General features: G+C 40.6%; 1 protein-coding gene across 2 annotated transcripts; it reads left to right on the forward strand.

Annotated features, from left to right (window-relative positions):
• Positions 1–9,541: 9,541 nt before the first annotated feature.
• MC4R (melanocortin 4 receptor) lies at positions 9,542–13,771 on the forward strand. 2 transcript variants are annotated; one of them, XM_044934590.2, is made up of 2 exons: positions 9,542–10,489; positions 10,666–13,771. In XM_044934590.2, the coding sequence occupies exons 1-2, from the start codon at positions 10,431–10,433 to the stop codon at positions 11,408–11,410; spliced, it is 804 nt and encodes a 267-aa protein (XP_044790525.1). In that variant the 5' UTR covers positions 9,542–10,430; the 3' UTR covers positions 11,411–13,771. The 2 variants fall into 2 exon arrangements, with proteins under 2 accessions (XP_044790525.1, XP_025129297.1); XM_025273512.3 differs by having other exon boundaries at positions 9,543–13,771.
• Positions 13,772–18,488: the final 4,717 nt, after the last annotated feature.

The raw sequence follows: 18,488 nt of genomic DNA on the forward strand, positions 1-18,488 counted from the left end.
AGGCCACCACCCTTACGTGAATGGAAGCCCACCTTGTATCACTTGGGCCCTGTGCTCATCACAGCTAAATGGACCTGGAGACAGCACCTGACATCAGATGAGCCCCTCCGTGTGCTGGCCTGTGGCCTGTGACATGCTGTGACACCCGATAGCTTCTCAGGGAGCTGAACTGAGGCATGGAAAGGCCTTGACAGTTACCAGTGGGCACTGACCATGCCAAGTTTCCATCAGGTAGTGCTGGATTCCAACAGAGTCCAAGGCAGGCTGACATTAGGTCATGTAGAAGTCAGAGGTGCAGGATTAGAAATGCAGAGAGAAAAGAAAATAGGAAAACATAAATAGAAAAGAAAAAGGAGGACATAAAGGAAGAAGCTATGAAGGGTTTGGAACAAACCGAAGGGGTAACTAACAGCTGGTCTCTGAACAGGTGTTTCAATTAAAGATAGAGCCTCACAGTTAAAGCCCCTGACTTGAGGTCATTTGGCTAGTATTTTTCTCCTGGATACCCAACACCTGCTTAAAAAGAAGGAGAGTGGCAGTAACCAGCTTAGCCTGGCCTCCCATTACCTCACACACAGGAGCATGGAAATGGTCTTTCCTGACACAACACACCTTGCTAAAAAACTAAACTCTGTCACGACTTTTTTTCCCTTTCATCCATGAAAGACTCTAGCTGAAGTTGTGTAGGAGCAATACTACCTCCTGAATCTGCTAAGGGGTACACAGTTAAACACATACCGAGCTCAAACTGGAGAAGCAGTTCGTATCTCCTTAAAGTTTCTCCTGAAATTTTAATGAAGTGAAGACTTCTGGCCAAAAGCAAAAGCAACTTAAATAAAAAAAAATTCATGAAAGGATTTTTAAGACGTGTTTATTAGATATTATAAAACATCTCAGGGAATCTGCTGCTGCTGCTGCTAAGTCGCTTCAGTCGTGTCCGACTCTGTGTGACCCCATAGACAGCAGCCCACCAGGCTTCCCCCATCCCTGGGATTCTCCAGGCAAGAACACTGAAGTGGGTTGCCATTTCCTTCTCCAATGCATGAAAGTGGAAAGTGAAAGTGAAGTCGCTCAGTCATGTCCGACTCTTAGCAACCCCATGGACTGCAGCCCACCAGGCTCCTCCGTCCATGGGATTTTCCAGGCAAGAGTACTGGAGTGGGGTGCCATTGCCTTCTCTGCTCAGGAAATCTAAAATCTCTCAAATACATTAAATGACAAAACTCAACACTTATAAGCACTGATTTTATAAAACATTCCGCAAGCATTTATAGACATTTTTTTTATCACATTAACTGTGACATACTTTCTCTTCTTCTCTTCTTTATAATATTGGATTAAACTAAGGTAAGCAGAACTTAGTTATTTTGCAGTCTCTTATTTTACACCCAAATCTTTGCAACCATGGACTAACTATACAGTCCATGGAATTCTCCAGGCCAGAATACTGGAGTGGGTAGCCTTTCCCTTCTCCAGGGAATCTTCCCAGCCCAGGGATCAAACCCAGGTCTCCCTCATTGCAGGTGGATTCTTTACCAGCTGAGCCACAAGGGAGGCCCCAAAATACTGGAATGGGTAGCCTATCCCTTCTCCAGGGGATCTTCCCAACCCAGGAATCAAACTGGGGTGTCCTGGATTGCAGGCAGATTCTTTACCAACTGAGTTATGAAGGAAACCCCTTATTTTGCAAGTTAATTGAAAAACTAAAATCCTGATGTGTGATATGGCATGAAACTATCAACTCTCTAACACCAGATGAAATCAAAAGCAGGGAAATAGCACAAATACCTTCAGAGGCATGTTACATAAGAAAATCCATGTTTATAGACTCAGAAAAGGAGGAATGCTAAGTTTTAATACAAATTTGTTTATCATAATTTTAAGTAGAAGTTAAACTATAATGTGGGGCTTCCCTGGTACCTCAGCTGGTAAAGAATCTGCCTGCAATGCAGGAGACCCCTGTTTGATTCTTGGGTTAAGAAGATCCCTTGGAGGAGGTGCAGGCTACCCACTCCAGTATTCATGGGTTTCCCTAGTGGCTCAGATGGTAAAGAATTCACTTGCAATGCAGGAGACCTGGTTCAATCCCTGGGTTGGGAAGATCCCCTGGAGGAGGGCATGGCAACCCACTCCAGTTTTCTTGCCTGGAGAATCCCCATGGACAGAGGAGCCTGACTGGCCACAGTCCGTGGGGTCCAAAGAGTCAGACACAACTGAGCAACTAAGCACAGCACAGCACAAACTATAATATCCAAAGAGATTATTCTGATTAACATAAAATTGGGGGCAGGAAATGGCAGAAGTATTTTTCAATTTAAAAGCAATTACATTTCAGAAACAAAATGTAATTCAAAGATTAAATTTATAAGAAACTTTCTAAGACTATATGCACTATTCATAATAGAGAACTGTAACTCTAAATACATACTAGATGTTTAGAATATTTATTGGCGGCTTAATGAAATAAGGTATTCTCAGTCTCTCCACAAAAGCAAGAAAGATGTTCAGTATCCTCTTCCCAAACCCCAGATTTAAGAAAAACCCATTAAAAAGCAAAATCTAGGTTTTCTCAAATGACTCATTGAGATAAAGACCACATCAAGTTCACTGAAAAGGAAAATTTATCTACAAAGTTTTTACCCCAGCTCTCCTCTAATAAATAAGCAAATGAGCCCATTTAGAACTGTAACCTACATGTTACTGGGCATGAAGTAACTAAATCGTGCCACTCTGAAGCATTGCTGTGCTGAAAATAAGAATTTAATGACACATGAAGTATCACAGAGTGTTCGTACACACAAAAAGCTATTTTCAGTGCCTACACAATAAGAAATCAAATTTCAAACTATCTTTAAGAACTACTCCCATGATCAGAGTGTGCAAAATTGGTGAATTCTATAGGGTATACAATCCCCAGAAAGACTACAGAGCCTTAAAAAAGGTTTTGGTTAGAAAAATATAAAATAAATACAACTAACGTTTATATAGTATTTACTCTGTTCAAGGCACTAGTCAAGTGTTTAAAACATATTAAAGCATTTAATTCTTAAGTAAGCTTTGTAGTATTATTATTGTTATTATAATATAAAAGAAGAAATTGATGCATACATGCTAAAATGTTCACCCATACACATAAATATGAAATTATTACAGTAGATCTATTTAGCAGTATGCTACTTTATTTCTAAGTGTAATTGATAGGAACCGTGTATTTATATTTTTAAGTCACATTTTTATCAGTAAAGATACCATGAACAAAATATGCTCCAAAAAGGGTCACACTGACTTCAGTAAAAAAAAGAACCAATTCTGATTTCACTTACCAGCTCTGCCTATTTTATCTGCTTCATAATCTTTTTTCTTTGACCGTCCAATAACTCTCTCCTGGCTCTTGCTACCACAGTGACCATTTCTCAGACTCTGTGGCGGCTGTGAAAATGTGCCAGCAAACCTCCAACTTCAGGGAGCTAACTGACCACTGCTGCTAAGTCGCTTTAGTCGTGTCCGACTCTGTGCGACCCCGTAGATGGCAGCCCACCAGGCTCCCCCGTCCCTGGGATCCTCCAGGCAAGAACACTGGAGTGGGTTGCCATTTCCTTCTCCAGTGCATGAAAGTGAAAAGTGAAAGTGAAGTCGCTCAGACACGTCCAACTCTCAGAGACCCCACGGACTGCAGCCCACCAGGCTCCTCCGTCCCTGGGATTTTCCAGGCAAGAGTACTGGAGTGGGGCGCCATCGCCTTCTCCGTAACTGACCACACCTCCGCTAATTGCTCTCTGAAATTCATTGCCACACTTGCTCCAGGACCAGGCTTCCCCCAAGGGCTCCCAGCCAATCACCGTGCACAGCAGGAATGACGTCACCTCAGGTCAAGGACCCTCCCCTTCAGCCTTTTTCCCTCCGCCCTCACTCAAGGTCAAACTCAGATTGTGATTTGACACCTCGTTCAGCTTTTCTTGGCTCAATGCCCATTTCTTTTTCCTCACAGACTTCTCCTCAGTAGAGTCATACACACAATCCTGTCTTGGTATCTTCCTTCCAGAAGACCTAGACTAACACCAACATTATTTATTTATTTGCCTATTTTTTCCCCTTACATTTGCCTCTCAAATACATTGTGTTCCTCATGATTCTGTTCATAATTTCCCTTTTCCTTCCATCTTAGTAAAAACCTACAGCTTTCAGTACAGCTTGTATCTACCATAACCAAAATATGTGTCTTTTTACCAGAGTATTCCTTTGGGCTGTATATTCATCTTTGCTAAATAGACATTTCCATGTTGTTGCTGTTCAGTTGCTCAGTCGTGTCCCACTCTTTCCAGCTCCATGGACTGCAGCACACCAGGCTTCCCTGTCCTTCACTATCTCCCAGAGCTTGCTCAAACTCATATCCACTGAGTCGGTGATACCATCAACCATCCATCCTCTGTCACGCCTTTCGCCTCCTGCCTTCTACCTTTCCCAGAATCAGGGAACTCTTTTCCAATGAGTTGGCTCTTTGCATCATTTGGTCAAAGTATCAAGAGCTTCAGCTTCCATGCAGATGTCTCAAAAACACAAATTTCAAAATTTTTAAAAACTAAATGTATCTTGTCTCTTAAAAGAATTCCTTAATCAGGTATAACAATCATAGTTCAGTGTGAAAGACAGACATACTGTCAGTATGTCAGGCAGAAAGGGACTTACTACAGGAAACAGGTGCTTACAAAATTTTGGAATAGCCGTGGACCTTCACCTATTTTATTTCATTCCAGTTGTACACCACCTGAGCAGCAGCCCACAGATGAGACCCTGCTGGTCCTGCTAGCTCTGATTCACAAAAAGGGCGACCTGATGCCTAAAACTGGAGTCACCTGGTGCCAGAGTCGACATCCTGCAGATCCTGTGGGCCAGCTGCTGTGGCCACAGGAAGGTGACTTCTGTCTTATGTATGCTTTCCAGATCTCTTGAGAATATATCTAATTGGGAAAAACTAATTCATATACAGAATGTAGGCTGCAAGGAAATTTGAGCAACATAGACTTCAGCTCGCTGAAATCTGAACTGATGGATGTTTAAATGGAGACTGAGAGAGCCAATCCATGTGTCTACCAGATAAACGGGCACCAACATCTACCCATTCACTGAAGGCAAAAAACGGAGGTCATGGAAGATTCCTTTCTCTTCCTCATTCTGTTCATGACTGATTAGTAGTCTCCCCTGCAGCAAAACCAGTACTGGCTGACCTCAGGTCTTCACAGATTCTTATTTGGGCTACTGTCATAGTATCTTGGGATTCCCACGTGGCATTAGTGGTAAAGAACCTGCCTGTCAATGCAAGAGACATAAGAGATGCGGGTTCGATCCCCAGGAGGAGGGCATGGCAACCAACTCCAATATTCGTGCCTGGAGAACCCCATGGACAGAGGAGCCTGGCAGGCTATGGTCCATAGGGTGGCAAAGAGTCGGACTCGACTGAAGCCACTTAGCACACACACACAGAGACAATAGTATCTTAGTAGTTTTCTGTATTCAGGAAATAAGTGGAGTAAGCAACACTGAATTTTCTCTAGTCAGAAAGTTTACATGCTAATGTAAACTCTGCAACTTCAAGAAGGCAATGAGTTCTCAGTGCTTTCCATAATTCTATGACCTTTTATTCTTCAGTAGGAATAACATTAACATCTAAAAATAGTAGTCTGTGTAGCACAGTTTGATAAATACTTCTCTTTAGCCATGTTTCATATTTATTGTTACAAAATGTAAAACAAGGACTATGCTCAGAGGAGAAATATATTATGATTAACTCAATTTTGTGTGTACTTAGAAAAAAGAAATCGGCAATAAATTTTCAAAAATACCACTAATGGGTCTAGCATTGCCGGTTGTATTTCTTTTGGCTTCTACAAAACCAAAATCTGTCAGACAACTAAAATTCCTCCTTGAGATGACAAAATATTATCTTTCCAGCATGATTAGCCATATAACCAAGGTTTTATAAAATCTACATAAAGTAATTGAATTTGGGATTTTAAATGTATATGGTTTTCTGGGATTTCAATGTGATTAAAATGCCTATAAATTAAATTTCTTTTTTCGTGAAAAGCGAAAATCAAGAGAGTTTTGTCTTCAATACTAGTTTTACCTATTATATAATTATATATATAATATGCCTGTTAATAATTTTACCACGTAGTGATGACTATGTGTTCACGAACCCAGGCACAGCGCACTGTGAGCAGGGAGTAGAGTAGACTCAGGACACCGAATCCTGACTGCAATGAAGTTTCCATGAGGGAGAATAGTGAAGAGGGAGCTTTTTAAGGAGAAAAAGAAGAGTCAGACACACTGACAGAAATGAAGGTATTTTACAAGTGATTTCACGTAGGGATTTTTGAGAAAGATGGACAAGTCAAAGATATTCTGAATTTTCAGCCTTAGGAAAAGGAACAACCATGTCACCAAGAGAAGTAGGGAGCATAAAGTCAAGGGCTGATTCAGGAAGTTTATACAGAGTAGGCTATTTATGCTTAAACATTTCAACAGATGTTTTCCCTATTACTTGCTTATTATGTATTTCACCACTCACACAAATCCAAAATGAGAGAAGGAAAGAATGTTCAAGTAATTCGGATATGCTGCTCGTAAACGTGTGCATGTTGTGCTTAGTCACTCCACTGTGTCCAGCTCTTTGTGACCCCATGGACTATAGCCCACCAGGCTCCTCTATCCATGGGGATTCTCCAGGCAAGAATACTGGAGTGGGTTGCCATTCCTTTGTCCAGGGGATCTTCCCCACCCGGGAATCAAACCTGCGTCTCCTACCTTGCAGGCAGATTCTTTACTGTCTGAGCCACCAGGGAAGCCCAAAATAAGTTTCAAAATCAAGGCAATTAATGCTAGCTGCTGCGATAGGCAACACCAATGTTTTGGCGGCTTAGTACAGTGATAATTATCGCTTGCTTGCATCAAGGTTCAGCGTAGTTGGTGGGCCAGGGCGGGGAGGGGGTTGGAGATGTGAGTTGTGTTCTGTGCAGTCGTTCAGAGACCCGGGTCCTTCATGATATGGTTCTAACATCTATAACATGAAGCTTCAAAGACATTCTAGAGTCATCCACGAGGAGATCAGAGGGAAAATGTGTAGAATCTTACAAAGGACACAACAACACTCTCACTTCTACCCACGTTCCATTAGTTAGGATTCGGCCCCACACAATTTCAGTGATAGATGAAAGATGTTAATTTAACTCAGTGCTCAGGAATCATACTTACCGTTGCCTCTGTCACCAAAGGGAAAGAAGATAAAGCCCTTACCTAAGTAACTGAAGACTTTAACTTTGAAATAAGTATTTTTTTATTGTCCCTTATTATCAACAGCCACAAACTCTACAGAGATAAAACCAAAAGTAGTCATGGCAAGAAAATGTACTATATAAAATTTCATAACTTGGAGTTTAAATTTGAAAAGTAACTTCCTCACAATCTTTCAAAACATTTAGAAATTCTGATGTATAACTAGCATTCACTCATCTTGGCTTGAATAAATGAAGTTACCAAGGAATGTGTGAGTTATACTTAGAAGCCTTCAATTAATGAAGTAGGTTTGTTGTTTAGTCACTAAGTTGTGCCTAACGCTTTTGCAACCCCATGTGTTGGAGCCCACCAGGCTCCTCTGTCCATGTGATTTCCCAGGCAAGAATACTGGAGCAGGTTGCCATCTCCTCCTCCAGGGGATCTTCCTGATCCGGGGATCAAACCCACATCTCCTGCGTTGGCAGGCAGATTCCTTACCATCTGAGCCACCTGGGAATCCCCAAAATGGGACACAGAGAAAGCCAAAGGTTACTTCTTCATCTGTTTTATCAAGATTGGACCTCCAGCTATTGTCTAAACTCCACACCAAAAATAATGCTGAGTTCCTGTTATCACTCTTGTGGTTAGGATTGATTGTCCATGAGAACAAAGGGATGACGCAGCAGACAAGGAAAATATCCGGAGAGACGTGCTGCCCGTCCTGTCCAGGCATGTGCCTGCCTGTTATGTCCTGGATGCAGAGTTGCTGTTGTTTAGTTGCACCTGACTCTTTGCAACCCCATGGACTCTGCCACGCACCAGGCTCCTCTGTCCATGGGATTTCCCAGGCAAGGATATTGGAGTGGGTTGCCATTTCCTTATCCAGGGGATCTTCCTGACTCAGGGATCGAACCTGTGTCTCCTGCATTGGCAGGCAGATTCTTTACCACTGAGCCACCTGGGACACTCCAATGAAGTAAATAGATTGTCTTCAAAAAAAAAAAAACTGAATTACACATTCTCCACATCTTAGCCAACACTTGTTATCTTTTCTTTTTTGGATAACAGCCATCCTGACAGGTGTGAGGTGATACTTCATCGCAGTTTTAATCTGCGTTTGCCTTATGATGAGTGTTGCTGAGCACCTTTTCTTATATCTGGTAGCGATTTCTAGGTCTTCTTGGGAGAAATGTCTGTTCAAGCCCTTTGCCTATTTTTTAATCACGTTATTTAGCTTTTTTGCTATTCAGCTACATATTTTGTATATTAACCCCAAATCAGATAGATGGTTTGCAAATATTTTCCTCCATTTTATAGATGGTCTTTTCGTGCTGTTGATTATTTCCTTTGCTGCTCAGGAACTTTTCAGTTTGATGCAATCCCACTTGTCTCTTTTTGGTTTTGTTGCCTATAATTTGGCTGTAAATTCTGAGAAATCATTGCCAAGACCACTGCCAAGGAATTGCTGCCCAAAGGGTATAAACTTTCAGTTATGTAAGACGAACAAATTTTAGAGATCTGCTGTACAACACAATGCTTATAGTTAATAGTACAAAATTGTGCACTTTAAAATGTATTATGTAGAGCTCACATTAAGTGTTATCACACACATAAAAAGAAAACACAGAAGAATACAAGGAAATTTTTGGAGGTGATGAATATGCTGAGTACCTTGACTGTGATGTATCATGGAGATACATGCTCATTTTAATGAGTCCAAACTCATTAAAATGTATACCTTAAATATGTGTAAGTTTTATATTTCAATTATACCTTAATAATGCTTAAAAATCCTGAGTGTTGCCTGGCTATTGATCTTTTTCTTTCTGAGTTCAAAGTAATCATTGTTTACATTAATACTACATGGTTTTTAAATGTCATAAATGAAGATAAAACTTTTCCAGCTATGATAAAAAGAAATTCTGCAATGGAGAAATAGCTGATCTTAGTGCATAAGAAACGAACTCCTCCTGAGCCCTGGTATAAACTGTGGCTGCCTGTCTAGTCCCTGCATCCACAGCACAGTCTCCTGCATTGTTAAACATTCCCTGTGTCAGCTGTCTCAAACCGAATCGTGACTGCCTTTCTTCTCACTTCAAAGAAATTGAGAGGGTAAATAAATTCAATGTCCTGGTCAAAAAGGCAGTGTATCTCTTCTCTTTTTTTTTTTTTTTTTTTTTTTTTTCATTTTTATTGGAGTCAGGTTTTTTTTTGTTTGTTTGTTTTGTTTTTTACAATGTTGTGCGTGTGTGTGTGTGTTTTGCTGTGCAGCAAAGCAAATCAGACATATGTATACATATACCCCCTCTTTTGCGTATTTCCTTCCCGTTTTGGTTACCATAGAGCATTAGGGAGAGTTCCCTGTGCAAAAAAGGCAGTGCATCTAATTCAGGAACACACACACCCCCCTCCTTTAAGCAGGATAAACCTGGGCGCCTCAGGATGGCTTGTTGTGATCTCAGAGAACGTTCTCTGGGAACCAAGTTGCTTTCCTTGAGAACTTGAAGGGGGAAATTTAGTCTCTCACATCCTGCTGGCTGCCTGACTCCACAGGCTTCTGCCTCTGAACTGGGGTTGCCTGCAGTTTGTGTCTCTGGACCATCGCGGTGTCTCACAGACCCCACTGGACTCGGATTGGTCAGAAGGAAGCAGAGGAGGAGTCACTCTGAGCATTTTTTTTTTTTTTTTTTTCTTCCCTCACACACCATAAAAATCAGCAGCAGCGTCTGACACTCAAAGCAAAGCTTCAGGTTGGGAACCGGTACCTCTGCGAGGCAGCTGATGAGAGCATGCGCACACAGAGCCGGCTCGCAGCCGTAGCGCAGCCACCAGGCAAATTACTCTGCAAAGACCTGCGTGCCTCCGACTAAAGTTGAAGTGAGAACAAAAGAGCAAGCGGCAGGCTCGTCGGAGAAGAAGCATCTTGCAGCCTAAGATTTCCAAGTGATGCTGACCAGAGCCACACCTGAAAGAGACTGAAAACTTCCTTTCCAGCTCCGGAGCATGGGACGTTTATTCACAGCAGACTTGCCACTCTCCGCCGCTTAACTTTCGTTTGGGGCAAGTCAAGACTGGAGAAAGGCGCTGAGGCTGCCGGACCCGGGAGGTTCAGTCAGTCCAGAGGGGATCTGAATCCAAAATGAACTCTACCCAGCCCCATGGGATGCACACCTCTCTCCACTCCTGGAACCGCAGCGCCCACGGAATGCCCACCAATGTCAGTGAGTTCCTGGCAAAAGGCTACTCGGACGGGGGGTGCTATGAGCAGCTCTTTGTCTCTCCCGAGGTGTTTGTGACTCTGGGGGTCATCAGCTTGTTGGAGAACATTCTGGTGATTGTGGCCATAGCCAAGAACAAGAACCTGCACTCACCCATGTACTTTTTCATCTGCAGCCTGGCTGTGGCTGACATGCTGGTGAGCGTTTCCAACGGGTCGGAAACCATTGTCATCACCCTGCTGAACAGCACGGACACCGACGCGCAGAGCTTCACGGTGGATATTGACAATGTCATTGACTCGGTGATCTGTAGCTCCTTGCTTGCCTCTATCTGCAGCTTGCTGTCGATCGCGGTGGACAGGTACTTCACTATCTTCTATGCACTCCAGTACCATAACATCATGACGGTGAAGCGGGTGGCGATCACCATCAGCGCCATCTGGGCGGCCTGCACGGTGTCGGGCGTCTTGTTCATCATTTACTCGGACAGCAGCGCTGTTATCATCTGCCTCATCACCGTGTTCTTCACCATGCTGGCTCTCATGGCTTCTCTCTACGTCCACATGTTCCTCATGGCCAGACTCCACATTAAGAGGATCGCGGTCCTGCCAGGTAGCGGCACCATCCGCCAGGGCGCCAACATGAAGGGGGCGATTACCCTGACCATACTGATCGGGGTCTTTGTTGTCTGCTGGGCCCCCTTCTTCCTGCACCTGATATTCTACATCTCTTGTCCCCAGAACCCATACTGCGTGTGTTTCATGTCTCACTTTAACGTGTACCTCATCCTCATCATGTGCAATTCCATCATTGACCCTCTGATTTATGCCCTGCGGAGCCAAGAACTGAGGAAAACCTTCAAAGAGATCATTTGTTGCTCTCCTCTAGGTGGCCTCTGTGATTTGTCTAGCAGATATTAAATGGGGACAAACGCGATGCTAAACCCAAGCTTAAGAGACTTTCTCCTTCTCATATGTACAACCTGAACAGTCTGTATCAGCCACAGCTTTTTCTTCTGTGTAGGGCATGGAGTGAAAAATTCTATTGTATCAGTTCAAGTTTGTGATTTTTTCTGATGTGAAACAGTGCCCAGTCTCGGTGTATTTTTAATGTCATGCTACTTTCTGGCTGTAAAATGTGAATCCACATCACAGGTTATAGGCACCATGCATTCATAAAAAAAGAAGAAAAAGTCCTTATGAGGAGTTTAACAGTGTTTCCTTCTTGTTATTTACAAGGATGTGACACTTTGCTTGTTTTTGTAACATGGAAATCACAGCTTCATTAAGTTTGTTCTCATAAGTGGTTTTTTATGTTATACTTTACAACACTGAAGTATAAAAATTTGATTCTAGCATTTAGGGGAGAAATATTGAGAACATATTGCTTAATCATAAAAAAAACAAGCTGAAATTTCAGGTAATTTAATAAGACTTGCTCATTCATTCTTCCTGTGCAGAAGTTGAAATGAAGCTTGTACTGGGAGAAAAACAGTTACTTTAAAAAAAAAAAAAAAAAAAAAAGGAGGGGGGATATTTTGAGTCAGAAAACTATGTTTGTTTCTCAGAGACAGAGAGATTAATTTGTTCAAGCAAAGAGTCTGATATTCCTCACAGGCAATTCAGTTTGGGATTAAAAAAAGAAAAAAAAAAAAAAAACAGCAGCTATGAGGATCCAAATATTTTGGGAAATCTAAGTTAACAAGGCAAGCTAAACTTCCTGATATCAAACTGTGTACAACTGCCCCTAATAAAGACAGAGAACAATGTCTTCCTGCCCCTTTAACCAGGGCCCCAGAACCTGCTGAAATGTCTAGAACAGGTGATGCCCCACTGAGATACAGCTTCTGCTCCCTGAAGAACTACACAATTCTTGCTGAGTTCTTTCACTTTTCACATGCAGGTGACTTACTATTTCCCTATTACTTATTTTTTGAACTGGACTTTCGGTACTCATTAGCAAGGATTTTAGCTTTGAAGACTAAATCTATAGCATAAGGATGTTAGGCAATATTTGTAAAAATCTAAAAGAAGGGAATTCTTGGTGCTAGAATGTTATAAATAGGGAAAAAAGCATGGCCTGAACCCTAGAGGACATCATGACATAAACTAGCCTTCCACAACTATATTTTAGAGAGAAATACTTGCTTTGCTCCAAAATAATGCCACAGATTTGTCTACTGAACAATAAAATCTGTACTTTCCAATTTGCACTTGTTTTGAGAAATTTACCAGTGAATTACCTTTTAATTTACTTTATAGTCTCCTCAGATGCTCATGGGCAGAGATAACGTCATGTTACAAGGTACTGCTTAATTCAAATTTCTAAATGTTTTGCATATTGACAGCAAGTCCTGAGAAGCACTGTCAGTACTGATGAGGAAACACTACTTTAAAATTTAATAATAAGATTAAAGCTTACACATGAAAGGTGACACTGAAGCCTGATTCACTGCAATGCCTCTATTTTGACATAAACATGTGTGAGGCTTTAAATTATATTTAAAGAGAAGCCCACATTGTGGCAGGACATGGTAGGTGTTTCTGTCTTTGCTACTCTTCCTGTCCATGCTTTCATGTGATTGCGAGGAACCCCAGTAACTGGAGACTCGGAAGAGAGCTAGAAGCCCCCCACCTTCTGTGGGTGCTGTCCTTCCAGTCCACCCTGTTTCTCCAGCCAGGGTCATTGCAGATGCTGCCCGGTCCATTGAGGACCAGCCCACTTCTGCCACTGACAGGAAATCAGCCTCCAGCACCTTGACTCCCACATTTCCTCCTGGAGCAGTTTACAGGGATGGGGGGAGTGTTAGTCAAGAGCCGTGTGCCCGGCCCCCTCCTTTATGTGCCCAGGGCCCGGTATCAGGCTTCTGTTTCTTTAAGTGCTAAGACTATGCCTTTCTCATTTCTTCCTGTTCTCCAAACGTTCCTCTATGATGTTACTTCTTTCTCCAGTAAAACCAAGATTCTCCCAGAGGGATACATCATTATCACTCAAAGTCCATAGTTTACATTAGGGTTCATTCATAAGTATTGTGTATTCCATGTGCTTTGGCAGACAATGTCACTGGCAACTGTTCCACTGCCTGAAGAATCCTCTGTGTTGCACCTATTCCCCGCTTTCCCTCCTACCCGTGGCTACCAGGGACCTTTTACTGTGCAATAGTTTCACCTTTTCCAGAATGTCCTGTAGTTGGAACCATACACTATATAACCTTCAGATTGGCTTCTTTAACTTGATAGTATGCATTTAAGGTTCCTTCAGATATTTTTATGGTTTGGTAGCTGATTCCTTTTTGGTATTGAATAGTATTTCGTTGTATGAATGTCATATAGTTTATCTGTTTGCCTACTGAAGAACATCTTGGATGCTTCCAGATTTTGGCAATCATGAATAAAGCTGCTACAAACACTTGTGTGTGGACACAGTCTTTATTTTATACCAAGGAGCAGGAATGAACCTTTATACCAAGGAGCAGGAATGAACCTTTAAAAGGTTCAGTATAAATACTGTGAGGTATGTGTTGATCCTTTAATATTTTGCTAAGGGGGGTTAGTTAGCATCTACCAAATACTGGTCAGGAGTATATATTCCAAATGTAACTGGTGAGCAGCATCAGATACCCTTATTGAAATTTTCACCAGAAAATTCAATGAAGTATAAATCCTATTAGAAATAATTTTTCATTGGTGATAGAAGTGATTTTCAAAACATTGATTTAAAAAGTCAAATAACAATTGCCATAACTTGCATGAACAAGCTTTGTATCTTGCCCTTTTGTTCACCTGGCAGGTACCTATCATGACTCTGGGCTGCAAACAATCACCTACTTCAGAAAAAAAGTCTTTGTGGCCCAAACTAAATATTTTGAAATTACTAAAACATTTTTGAAGAATTATTTAATAACATGTAAATAAGTACCAACTTCTGTTTTGTGTTACAAGGCAAAGGGAAGTCGCTCAGTCGTGTCCAACTCTTCACGACCCCGAGGATTGCAGCCTACCAGGCTCCTCCAAGGAATACACAAAAAGGAATATTTACTATGATACCAACTATCTAAAGTACCACCAATATACTTACATACCTCCTGTATATTACTTCCAGTAACTCATAAACAATCAGTAGTCATTATTCTTGGGCGATAATATGGAGCTTGTTTACTTTCTTTACTGAGGGTGTTTCTATTATGTAAATTTGCTACAATGAACATATTTTAATTATTAGTCTTTTAGAAGTACACATAAGCATTCCAACAAAAAGGTGTTGATGACAGTGTAATCGCCAAATTACTGATGATTTGTGGAGCAAGAGTAGATATAAGAGAAGTTAGTTTTGAGCCAGAACAGATATTAGATATCATCTCATCTAACCCTCTAAGACTCAGAGATACTGTCTGACCTCACATGTGAAATCATTGGCAGCGTCAAAACTTAAGAGCCAGTTCCTGACTCTGGATTTTCCTGCATCAAATTTTACGAGCCTCCTTTTGTAGACAAGGACAGTTTCCTCAATCACATAACCTATGGCTGAATTATGGTTACATCACTTTTTAGCTGTGAGATTGTATTGGTTTAGCTTTCTCATTGTTAATGTGCAAAATAATACCTGTCTTTTCAAAGGAGAAAAGACAATTATAAGATCAAAGATTAAAGCTCAATACAACAGTGCCCAATAAATATAGGCACTCAAAAATAGTGAGTATTAGTACTTTTAGGAATACCAAGTATACAAATAGACTCATGGAAGAGTGAAGATTTTTGAGTTTTGCTCTCTCTCAGCATTATTAGAAAATACACATATGCCTTGGGCTTAATTATATGTTTTCTTAAACTATCTTTGAGGAACTTCCCTGGTGGTCCAGTGGTTAAGATTCCATGCACCTAACGCAGCGAGCCCAGGTTCGATTCCTAGTCGGGGAACTAGATCCCACATGCTGAAACTAAGACCCAATGCAGCCAAATAAATTTTTTTTTTATTTATTTTAAATTTTATAGTTTTCTTGAATTTGACAGAATTTGGGGGGTATAAATGGGTATATTTAAACATAGAGAATACACAGGCATACCAGTATTTTAAAAAGTTAATTTTTTATCCTTAATAGTACTAATTGTTTTAAAATTTGCAGGGCCACATTCAATACCAGAAAAGGCTAAATAGAAAGATAATATTCTAAACATTAAATAACCAATCAGCCCATTTCTTCAAAGACTAACTGATTAAACTTTATGCCATCAATTTGTGTTAGTAGAATAACATTATCTAAACTGATATTGTTGATATTAAATGTAAACCCTTTGAAAAGAATCATAAGTGATTAAGTTGTAGTCACATCTTTTTTTAATATAGTCACATGTTGATACTCAGTTATTAGTTTTTCATGTATTGATCCAAGCATATGCTTGCAAATAAAAAGAGCACACAGCATTTGGACTAGGGGAACATCGGGTTCAAATTTGATTTACCAGCTCCAGAACTTTGAGCAAGTTTCTTGAGCATCTATAATCTAAACAGTGAAATGAAGATAATTTCCATCGTCTTATCATATGTGTGGGTGCTAAGACGCTTCAGTTGTTTCCAACTCTCTGCGACCCTATGGACTGTAGCCTGCCAGGCTCCTCTGTCCATGGGATTCTCCGAGAGAGAATACTGGAGTGGATAGCCATGCCCTCCTCCAGGGGACCTGGAGACCCAGGGATCAAACCTGTGTTTCTGTCATCTCTTATGTCTCCTGTATTGGCAGGGGGGTTCTTTACCACTAGCATCCCCTGGGAAGCCCCATCTAATAGTTAATGATAAATACATAATCTATTGAAATGATCTGGTACTAAAGAGCTTGTCACTATAGGTATCTGTTATTCAAACTGTGCTTAAAAGTTTATCAGAGCTTAAACCCTAGAAATTAAATTATGATATTCACTTGGCTAGCCTCATTGCCCTAGCATGGAGAGGCAGGAATCCATTCAAATCTGCTTTCACCATTTCATTTATTTATTTCTCAAGTGAAGCAAATAAAAATAAATCTCTGTGTTTATTATTTTAGGTATAAAGAAATTTGGAACACTCTAAAATAATTCAAGGCAGCTAGTGGGTGGATTTGGGCAGGAAGACACATGTTTTTTCGATGGCTTCAGTACTATTCTAATTCTTGTGTTGAATAATTGTTTAATGTATACTTTATAAGGGCTTCCCATATGCTTCAAACTTAGAAATAAATGACATATAATATTTTCTAAATTTTCAATATTTTAAGAAAATTAAATGAATACAATGCATTTACTTTGTAATGTGCCTACTGAGAGGGAACATATAAAACTATATTTGTATAATTCAAATAAACGATTTCGAGCACAATTGAATGCTGCCACTTCAGGGAGGAGAAAAAGAGAAGAGCTTTGATCTATGATTGTCATGGTTGAATTGGGTCCTGGGTTAATGAAGTTAGTAATCACAATGTACTATTATTAACTGTGTTTTCACTGACAAGAGACACCTGGAAGCCTCTCAAATAGAGCCAAAGGGAAGATTTCAGCAACTCAATCAGTGAGCTATTCAGTGAGGTTTTGTATGGGGCTCAGCTGCTAACGACACTATTATGATCTGATTTCTAAACCTAACATTCTAAACGGAGTTGGAAATTTCACTTTTAAATTTAAACCAACACTGAATGAAATTTAAAAGGGAAAATAAAACAATAAATTTGGTCATAAAACAATAAATTTGGTCATAATTCCACTCGAGGGAAAAGAAAACACTTAGGCTAAAATTTTATCTGTGAAAAGTTTAACTCCTTAATTTAAAATACATTTTATTTGTAATGTTGAAGTTTCAAAATGACCCCATTAAAAAACAACACATGTGGGTTTTCTATGAATCTCATAGCATCCTGGGGATTTCATTCTACCAGGAAGAAAGCAAGAAGGCTTGAGAGTAATTGTTTTTGTGATTTTTGTTTACGTGTATTGAAAATTCTGCTCCGGTCATGATTTGTACCTACCAGCTACGTTGCTGTTGCCGTTGTCTAGTCACTAAGTCATGTCTGACTCTCTTGCCACCCCCATGGACTACAGCCCACCAGGCTCTTCTGTCCATGGAATTTTGCAGGCAAGAATATTGGTTGCCCTTTCGTACTCCAGGGGATCTTCCTGACCCAGCGATCAAATCTGCATCTCCTGCATTGCGGGTGGATTCTTTAACACTGAGCCACCAGGGAAGCCCACCTACCAGCCATAGCTGTTAGCTAATTACTGTCAATATCAGAAAGAAAACCTCTGCATTTTCCGCCTCTGCCTGACCTCTAATCTTCCCCTCTAAGCCGTTACATCTCAATGTTCTACATCAATGTATTTTCACCTAAAACTCCATGTGGCTGAAACAAAAGTGTTCACTGACAGAGACAGATCTGACTTCTTTTTACTCTCTATACGTTTTCATCATTTCATCACTCTCATGGGAACAGAAACTCAAAAGTTCAGTCACATTGTGCTTTTACTTCCAAGATTAAATGAAACAAGTGGGATTTTGAAAAAACTTCAGGTACGTGAAGCCTGACACAAGTGAATGGCCTGTCCGTATGTACAAAGGAGCAAAATGGAAAGAAAGCTGACGCGTGGATTTACAATTCTTGTTGAACAAAATAGGAAGACAAGGACATGATTGATTTGTTTGGGTTTGGTGGGCTTTTTTGGAGAAACCTACATAAAAACCAGGCTCAGAGAAGTCTGGGAAATACATATACATTTTTTAAGCTGAAGTATAGTTGATTTATAATGTTGTACTGGTTTCAGGTGTACCACAAAGTGATTCAGTAAAACAGATTTTTTTTTCCATTATAGATTATTACAAGATAGGGAATATTGTTCCTGTGCTATACAGTAGGTCTTTGTTGCTTATCTAGTTTGTATACAGCAGTGTGTACCGGTTACTCCAAACTCCTAACTTATCCCTCCCTCCCCCAAGTTTTTCTGCTTTGGTAATCACAAATTTATTTTCTATGTCTGTAGG

This window comes from Bubalus bubalis, chromosome 22, assembly GCF_019923935.1.
Source record: "Bubalus bubalis isolate 160015118507 breed Murrah chromosome 22, NDDB_SH_1, whole genome shotgun sequence".
Taxonomy (NCBI): domain Eukaryota; kingdom Metazoa; phylum Chordata; class Mammalia; order Artiodactyla; family Bovidae; genus Bubalus; species Bubalus bubalis.